Below are 9,090 nucleotides of genomic sequence, written 5' to 3' on the forward strand. Positions count from 1 at the left end.
GAGAACCTCAAGAATTTCAGTGTTTTGTAAGAATTGTTGGTGTATGCTTATGTTATTTTGAATTTCTTCAGTTGTGGTTGAGTAATGTTAGAACTTTGGGTTATACCAGTCAGTAGATTTTGAGGGTCAGGAGTAATGAACTTTTTGCTGTTGATTTTAGTGGTGTTGTAGGTAATCTCGTGGTTGCAAATTTTGATTACAATCTTGATGAAGTAACTTAGATAACCAATGATGGAAAATAATAGAAACTTAAATTGAGCAGAGCAAGAATTGCTTAAGGAATCTGGTAGTTGTATTAGAAATTTCTCAAACCAATTACAGTGAGGAAAAAGCTTACGTCATGCTTACGAAGCAGTGCAATGTTGGTTGCGAGAGAGTATCCCTTAGCCCGTTTTTTCACCCATCCAAATTGATTAGTATAGTTGTCCTTTTTATTTTCTATATAAATCAAATGGAAAATATCCACCGATGGTCAAAGTATATTGACTCAGTCAAATGTTTGGGTAAGGGCATGTTTTCGTGGTCTGCCTTAGGGCACACATATCTCAGGGCCGGTGGAGAGGCCGGAAAAAAAAGCATTTCTCGAGTATAAGACGTAGAAATACCAAGCCGGCTGTCATACCGACTCATACACGATGTATAATGGGCCGATCTATTTATTTTATTTTTTTGAAGGAAACATCTTGATTTCATTAATATAAGAAGAATGAATACATCCTGTTCAAGTACATCAAAGATGAAAACAATGATAAAATACATATATCTTGTTTTACAGATGAAACAGATATTTGAAACATGACATTTGAAATAATATTCTGCCATTTGAATTCTTCTTCTTCATTAAGAGTAACATTTCTCAGAGGGGAGTAATTTTCGCAACCCATCGTTATCACGATCACCTCTATTAACCATTGATCTTTCCATAATTGTAGAATTTCGACTATTTCTGGTAAATCGTCATCGTTGATGTTGTTGATATGAATGATCCATTCAATAGAAACGCCATAACGGCTATTGGAAATATCTAATTGGCTTGCAGAAGCCATTAACGATGAAATCAATTGAAGATAAACTAAAAACATTATTTACAAACCCTAAAATCGCTTAAAAGCGATAGTTTTATTTAAAACTAGAAAATGTTAATAATATTTATAACCAAATCTGTCAATAAATCCGAAGAATTCAAACCAAATCTGACAGATTTGGATTATAATCTAAAAGATTTACAAGAATTTAGTTTGAGCGAAAAATAAGTTATTTTCTGGAGAGAGAGGAGGAGAGAGAGGGATGGGCCGGTCTATTCAAAACTCACGGTCCGTCAAACTTGGAATAATCTTCGTTCGGAGGGAAAATCTCAAAACTGAAATTTATCAAGAAGGCGGGAAAAATTTAGGTTTTGAACTTTCAATTAACATTTCCCCGCCTATATAAAAAACCTCTCCCCACATAATTTTTTCATTCCTAATCACTCTCTCTTACATCTGCGAGAAACTAAAACCTATTTCATTTCAGATTTACAATTTTTGTTTCGTCTCCATGGATGAAGAAAAGCAAAGCTATCAACACCCTGAGATTGAGAAGAAAGGGCAAAAGCGAAAACTTGAAGAAGCAATTGAAGAAGAAGAGGACGAACTTGAAATTGAAGAAGAACAAGGAACCGCATCTCTTACATGGGAGCGTATTCAAGTAATTGAATATGAGGTTACCGAGCAAGTTTCAGTCTTGAACTCAACTTTTTCTTGGGGTGTATTCGATCGAGCCGCGGCCAAACGAGCGACCAGTATTATCGCAGATCTCGCTAAATCTGGTAATTTTAGTTCTAGATCTGTTTTTTTAGCTTGAGTTTGATAATTTCATTTTGATTTATTGATGCATTTTGCAGAAGAAACTGTGAATGTGATTATAAATTGCAATGCGATTCCAGCTCTTGTGAAGCATCTTCAAGCTCCTCCATCTCCATTTCCTTCAGGTGGCGATGGAAATTATGAGAAGCCTTTCGAGCATGAAGTTGAGAAAGGGTGTGCTTTTGCCCTTGGATTGCTTACTAGCAAGGTAACAATAAATTAAATGAAACCCTAGACATTCCTGTTCTTCATTTCCATTTTAGGTATTTCACGATTTAGTGCTTCATAAAAATCATTCAATTTGGGTGAAATAAAATAAAATAAAATCCTAGATTTTTCTTTTTTTCATTTAGGAATTGTATGATTTTGTTTATGATTTTTTTCTTGATTAGAAGCATTCAATTTGGGTAAAAAACGCAACCCTAGCTTTCAGCCTGCGGGTTTACACCATGTTGCTTGGAGGTGTTTTTATGTCTGTGATGTACTCTTGTTCTGACTTGTTTATCCTGATGTTTGTACTTCTTTTGCTTACCAGCCTGAGCATCAACAACTCATAGTTGATTCTGGGGCTTTACCACATCTTGTGGATCTATTAAAAAGGCGCGAATGTGGTTGTAACTCTCGGGCAGTTAATAGCATTATTCGAAGAGCAGCTGATACAATCACCAACCTTGCTCACGAGAATGGTGGAATAAAAACTTCAGTCAGGTCTGTTTCTGTAAATGCTTTTATTTCTTAGTTTTCACTTCCAAGATTCAACCAACTTAATGCAATTTTTATGTTGTGGATGAATTTCAGGATTGAAGGTGGACTCCCTCCTCTTGTTGAGCTGCTTCAGTATCCCGACACAAAAGTACAGAGAGCAGCTGCAGGGGCATTGCGAACTCTTGCATTTAAAAATGACGAAAACAAGAAACAGGTAAATGGATTCTCCATTTTATGATACATTCGCTTGGAAGCTCTATAAACTTAAGTCTTAATGCCATTTGTTCATATCATAACAGATTGTTGAATGTAATGCTCTACCTATTCTCGTTTTAATGCTTCGTTCAGCTGATGCTGCTATACATTCTGAGGCGGTAAGCTGTTTCTCCTCTCAACAAGACCATTTAGTAACACAACTCAGATTATAGTGAAATTTATGAAATAACCTTACATCCTTTTGTTAAATTCATGTCTATTTCAGGTTGGAGTGATTGGGAATTTGGTCCATTCATCCCCAGATATAAAGAAACAAGTGCTTCTTGCTGGAGCTTTACAGCCTGTTATTGGCTTACTCAGGTAATGTTGGATTCTGTCTACGTTTCAACCATGATCGTTCTTCTCACCCTGGTTGCAAAAAGCAGTGAGTTTTCGTCTTTGTTGTCGAGTATCAAAAGCATAATTGGAGTTTCTTATCTTGACGACAGTTCTTGCTGTTCAGAGAGCCAGAGAGAGGCAGCTCTGTTGATTGGCCAGTTTGCCACTACAGATTCAGATTGCAAGGTCTTCAACCTAGTACTTTTCCATTTCTTCTTACTTTTTTCATTGTGGATAACTCGTTATAATTGTGGTCCTATAGTTACAACTGTTATCATTGTTACCATTGTCAAAAAACTCCAGGATTAGTATGCAATACCCAAATTCCAACTTTCCTGCCTAAATGATGTCTTTTTGCAGGTTCACATTGTTCAGAGAGGTGCTTTGCAACCTCTAATAGCCACGCTTCAATCTACGGATCTTCAACTTAAGGAAATGTCAGCTTTTGCTCTGGGAAGATTGGCTCAGGTAATTACTTCTATGGCAACCTCTTTTCTTTTGTCATGTACCATCATACAAGTAAAATTAATGTCCAATTTGGTAGTCACAAAGTATATTGTATCTGTATAATAGTGTTTATGTGGTTGACTAGAAATCTTCTATTTCAGGACACCCATAACCAAGCTGGCATTGTTTATAATGGTGGCTTTTTTCCCTTGCTTAAACTTCTTGATTCGAAAAATGGTCCTTTGCAACACAATGCTGCATTTGCTCTTTATGGTTTAGCTGATAATGAGGTATAGCCAACACTCATGGAGCTCCGAAAAAATCACTACAATTTATTACGTTTATAGTTTTTCTACCCGGAACACAAATCTAGATATTAGAATGTTTCTTTTTTCCCCATAGGATAATGTTTCAGACTTCGTCAAGCTTGGAGCTGTCCAAAAGCTGCAAGATGGAGAGTTCATTTTCCAGGTGTGCTCATGTTTCATTTTTAATTTGATGTTTTACTATTATTTCTAGTTGTTACTCCTACATTGGGTATTCCATTTCTACAATTTTTCTTTTTTATGATGAATGTTCCAAATGCATTTGCAGGCAACAAAAGATTGCATAGCCAAAACTCTGAAAAGATTAGAGGAGAAGATCCATGGACAAGTGAGTTTCTCATATCTGTTAATACAACTTTCCCGTGTATACAAATTTTGCATCTACTTTGCAGATCTCTCGTTCGAGTCTTCATACTTACAGTCTTGCTACATTTTCAATTGATAGGTATTGAGTCATTTGATATATCTGATGCGTGTAGAAGATAAGGTTGTTCAAAGAAGAGTTGCTTTGGCTCTTGCTCATCTTTGTTCCCCTAATTACCTGAGGGAAATATTCATTGATAACAATGGTATAACATTTAACTGTAACCTTCTTGTTCAATCAGGCATTTGTTTCTTGATAACTATGTTCTTCCTTCCCTTTTTCCACTGTGTATTCTTAATCTTGAGAAATTAGAGTTTGCTATTGTTTTCATCCCGTTATTTCCATGCAGGATTGGAGTTGCTTTTGGGGCTTCTTGGTACTACATCCGTGAAGCATCAGAGAGATGGCTCTCTGGCCTTGTACAGCTTAGCTAACAAAGCCACATTGCTCTCACCCATCGATGCTGCACCTACATCTCCGACAACACAGGTTTTGTTTCAAATTCAATTTTTTCAGTCATGGAATCAAAATGTAGTACAAATTTTTTCTGTTTTTCTTGCTTTTCGCTCTATTGCCTATCTGACAGCAAACAGTTGTTGCTGCAGGTTTATCTGGGAATACCATTCGTCAATAATGCTACAGACTCCGATGTTACCTTCTTAGTCGAAGGTTGTAAATCTGCCCACAGCTTTGTGCATATTCAGTACTTCGTTACTACATATGCACTTGAATATAAATGTTTGTTCACGGCTGGTACTAATGTTTATTATCATTCTTCACTTGTTATGTTCAGGCACACGATTCTATGCACATAGGAGCACTTTGCTTGCATCTTCAGACATATTCCGTGCAATGTTTGATGGTGGTTACAGGGTAAATTACTTAAAATAACATTGATCCTTCTCTAGTCAAAACTATCAAGTCTTACTTTCATGCTGAACCATTGTGTTTTTCCTTCTTTCTGGAAATGGTTTTCAGGAAAAAGATGCGAGGGCTGTAGAGATTCCTAATATAAGATTGGAGATATTTGAGCTGATGATGAGGTATGTGAATTTTCTTTCTCGTGTATTAAGATTAGACATTCCTTTGCCCGATAAGGAGTTAGTGATGTTTATTGATTTTTTGTTCTTGTACATTCAGGTACATTTATACAGGCTCAGTTGATGTTCCGATAGATATTGCAGAAGATCTCCTAAGAGCTGCAGACCAATATCTCCTGGAGGGCCTTAAGCGTTTATGTGAGAATACGATTGCTCAGGTGAGTAAATATATTCAGCTTTAAAAGAAGTATACTGTTAGTTGGCTCTTTTTGATTCAATAACATCAAACCTAAATCTCCATGAACTATTCTTTAATTCTACTCCTTTGCAGCATATATCTCTGGACAATGTTTCAAGCATGTATGAACTTTCAGAGGCCTTCAATGCTTTGTCCTTGAGACATTTGTGCATCCTATTCATTTTGCAGAATTTCGAGAAATGGATTAGAAGGCCAGGGTATGCTCTCTGTCGCTGTCTCTCTCTAAAATGTATTGTGTGACTTACAATCCTGGAGATGTTCCTACCTTCTGACATGTTATTTATTTCCGTGTTTGATTTGCAGTTCTTTTCATCTGATCAAACGAGCAGTACCTGAGATCTGTGGCTTTTTCTCGAGATCACTTCCAAAGAGGAATCACTTTCCTCAAGAGTAAGTGTGACTAGTAGTCTGACCTGTTGAAGCTCTCTAAAGTGGGCGGCAAAACTTTTGTACAGTAGGGCATATGTATTTTTGACTCCATCAACCCTCGCAGAGTAAATTGGTGGTATCTTAACGAAGTGCTGAAATGATAAAAGGCCGAAATTAGATCACTTTTGAGTCGTGAGATTAGATCACTTTTGAGTCGTATTTATGTAAATCTCGACGTGTGTAAAAGAATTTGTAGATTTTGTATTATTCAAATTAACCAAATAAAAAGAAGGGAAAATCTGGAATATGTCCCGTTTTCACTAATGTGTTTGGAAATCTATCCCATATCGGAAAAAAATTAAGATATCTATCCCATCCGTCCAATTTTGTGGTTAAGTAGTCAATATCCCGCACATGTGGGTTCACACGTGAGATTTGAAGACTCTCATGCCCTTCCCCTTAAGCTAGAAATTCCTAACCTAGTTTGTGCATCCACTCGTCTTCTTCTCGCTCGATTTCCCACTCTAAGAAAAAAGGAAAACATGTCTTTGAAGGTTACCACCAAGTTATAACGTTAACCACAAACTTTTTTCGATCAAAACCTTGTTCTAGTTTGCGATTACACAAGATATGGTGCTGGCAGATTAATGAGAAGAAACAATTTGTTCTTAAGATCTTTACTGCTATGAAGTTTTTTATGCTTTGGAAAGATTTATAACTGTTTTATATAATTAGGGGTTAGGATTTTCGGGATTTTGCTGTTATTATTGTAAAAGAAACTAAAATTAAGTTGTTTGATATGTATGATTCTTATTCTTTGCTGATTCCGGCAGATTGCAAATTTGAAATTAGTGTCTTATGGTGAATATTTTATGTGTTGTTATGAGATAGTTAGCATTATGAGTATTCATTCATCGCGTAGAAACTTGCAATTGATGATGATTAGTTGTCAAATTGATGAATGAGTTATCATTAATCTTGTAGAATGTTAGCTTTGTGATTTTCATTTCATCGATGAATGGGTTTTAGATGAAATTAGGGTGCTACCGTCAATTAGGGGTTATGAAGATGCAACAATCATGTCGGAATTTTCAGTTGGAGATACACACAAAAATCTAAGTTTCTTCTCCCATGGCTAATGTGTTCGATAAAATGAAGAACAGAAGGATGAACATGAACCGAAGGGTGTATATGTGATTTTGTTTGGAAATTTGACCAGTCAAACCTAACAATTTTTTCAGATAGCTGGGATAGATATCTTAATTTTTTTTCGTTATGGGATAGATCCCCAAACGCATTAGTGAAAACGGGACATATTCCCAATTTTCCCTAAAAAGAGGTAAAATCTCTTTACATGACAAACTCTCGATCAGATTCTAACAACATAGTGAAAAGAGGTGACATTATGTTACAATCGCCGATAGATGCACAACTATTTATTTTGGAATACAGTATTTGGCAATTACTTTGAGATTTACAAAGAGGATGTTTTAGTATGATTGTTAAAGGCTGATGCCAGATTTTTCAGGGGATACCATTTTGTATAAGACAAAAAGATAAAAAACGATCTTGACTGATGAATCATTCAAACGGTATCCCTTTTTAATCCTGGTATCCCCTTTAGTAATCATGTGATTTAGTGACGGTTTATTAAGAGATGTTTTCCTATTCTAGGTAGTAGTTACACATTCTCTAATAGTGGATTTTGAAAATTTCACATGAAATCTTATTTCAACTTAATGTATTTATTTGAATTTAATTTATGAAGGTTTACATGTGGCAAAAATAATACATTTTAGCTATTTTTTCTTTCAAAAAAGAGGCGTGGCCTCATATATTGATGATATTGATAGGCCGATTCAAAATCGGATCATTTACAAGATTGTTTAGGGAGTTTTTAGTAAACCTAGAATTTTCTGACAGACAACATAACCATACAAACCATTTTACAACATTAATACAGAAGATTCTCTAAAAAAATCTAAACATCCCATGCCAATTTATAAGTAGGAGAACACGTTTAGATGACCTTGTTCGGATTGAAACTAATTGATCCAAACTACGTAACAAATCCACATAAAGTAGAGATGTCAGGATCCAAAAATCCAACCATTTCTCAAAATTTTCTACAAGATGATAATAACTCAGTTGACAGTGGCCTAGCAGGATCCATAGATCCCACCCACAATCAACTATTTTTCCAAACATAAAGTAATACAAGTAACTTAAATAACCAATCAACTATTTTTCCAAACATAAAGTAATGTAAGTAACTTAAATAACCAAAATTGGTTTTCCTAGGGCTGAGTCGCCATTGATCAGTCTGAAATGTTTTCGAAATAGGTCTTCTGAATATGATTGGTGTCTTTGGTCTTCTTGTTGCTTCTGGTGTCTTAGTAGGTGCTCATGTTGCTGGTGTTGGAGGTCTTTTAATGTTATTGCTATTGTTCTTGTTCATTTTCAATAAATCAGGTTAAAAAAGTCACAAAATTTCCTAAAAAAATCCAAATCGAAACAAAGATTTGAACCAAACTAACCTTAGATCGAAGAAAGAAAGGGCAAAATAATAGTGTAAGATTTGATTTAAAAGAAAATCAAATCAAACGCTAACAGAAAACTTAGTGCCGATTAAAAGATGAGAAGAAATTAGGAAAGTAGTATAAAGATTTAAGAGATATGACATGTTCAGATCTGCTCCTAAGGAGCAGATCTGAGCAGGGGAAGATTTAGTTGAAGAAAGTTTCTCTGACCGTTTAGTTTTTGTTTTACACAAAGTGAAACCCCTCCTCAACTTAAATTTATTGTGTAGACCATTAAGAATGACTGATGACCATTACGGAGAGTGGAACCCCTCCTCAACTTAATAAACCATCTCTAATGGTATGAAGTTTTTTTTTCTTCTCTTATTTTGAAAAAAGATGTTTATATTAAAGGAAAAATAAGGAAGCCTATTATAGGGGCTTCAAGCTTTTGGTTTTGAGAGCTCCTATAGATTCAAGTGCCCCAAATGTGGATAAAGGGATATTTCACCCATAATAAAAATACAAAAATATTTTTTAATTATCTTAAATAATTAACATAAAGCCAAAAACTAAACCTAAACCTAATCTTCTTTTTCTCCATCGTCTCTTCTTCTTCTTCT

The 9,090-nt window shown here is 35.3% G+C and overlaps 1 protein-coding gene across 1 annotated transcript; it reads left to right on the forward strand.

Annotated features, from left to right (window-relative positions):
- The first annotated feature begins 1,477 nt into the window (after nucleotides 1-1,477).
- On the forward strand, nucleotides 1,478-6,268 carry LOC113317476 (ARM REPEAT PROTEIN INTERACTING WITH ABF2-like). Its single transcript, XM_026565599.1, has 19 exons — nucleotides 1,478-1,807; nucleotides 1,883-2,052; nucleotides 2,380-2,552; nucleotides 2,643-2,763; nucleotides 2,849-2,923; nucleotides 3,031-3,125; nucleotides 3,254-3,329; nucleotides 3,504-3,611; nucleotides 3,752-3,880; nucleotides 3,993-4,061; nucleotides 4,185-4,244; nucleotides 4,362-4,485; nucleotides 4,630-4,769; nucleotides 4,886-4,949; nucleotides 5,074-5,153; nucleotides 5,259-5,323; nucleotides 5,421-5,538; nucleotides 5,652-5,776; nucleotides 5,883-6,268. Exons 1-19 carry the CDS (start codon nucleotides 1,537-1,539, stop codon nucleotides 5,971-5,973), a joined length of 2,154 nt encoding a protein of 717 aa, XP_026421384.1. The 5' UTR covers nucleotides 1,478-1,536; the 3' UTR covers nucleotides 5,974-6,268.
- The last annotated feature ends 2,822 nt before the right edge of the window (nucleotides 6,269-9,090 follow it).

The sequence above is a fragment of the Papaver somniferum genome, chromosome 10 (genome assembly GCF_003573695.1).
Source record: "Papaver somniferum cultivar HN1 chromosome 10, ASM357369v1, whole genome shotgun sequence".
In the NCBI taxonomy this organism is placed as follows: domain Eukaryota; kingdom Viridiplantae; phylum Streptophyta; class Magnoliopsida; order Ranunculales; family Papaveraceae; genus Papaver; species Papaver somniferum.

Excerpts from the sequence above, each read along its gene's own strand:
- LOC113317476 (XM_026565599.1), top strand. The coding sequence starts at position 1,537 with ATGGATGAAGAAAAGCAAAGCTATCAACACCCTGAGATTGAGAAGAAA. Across the intron at positions 3,126-3,253 it reads CCTGTTATTGGCTTACTCAG|TTCTTGCTGTTCAGAGAGCC; the intron begins GTAATGTTGGAT and ends TCTTGACGACAG. Across the intron at positions 4,245-4,361 it reads AGGAGAAGATCCATGGACAA|GTATTGAGTCATTTGATATA; the intron begins GTGAGTTTCTCA and ends TTCAATTGATAG.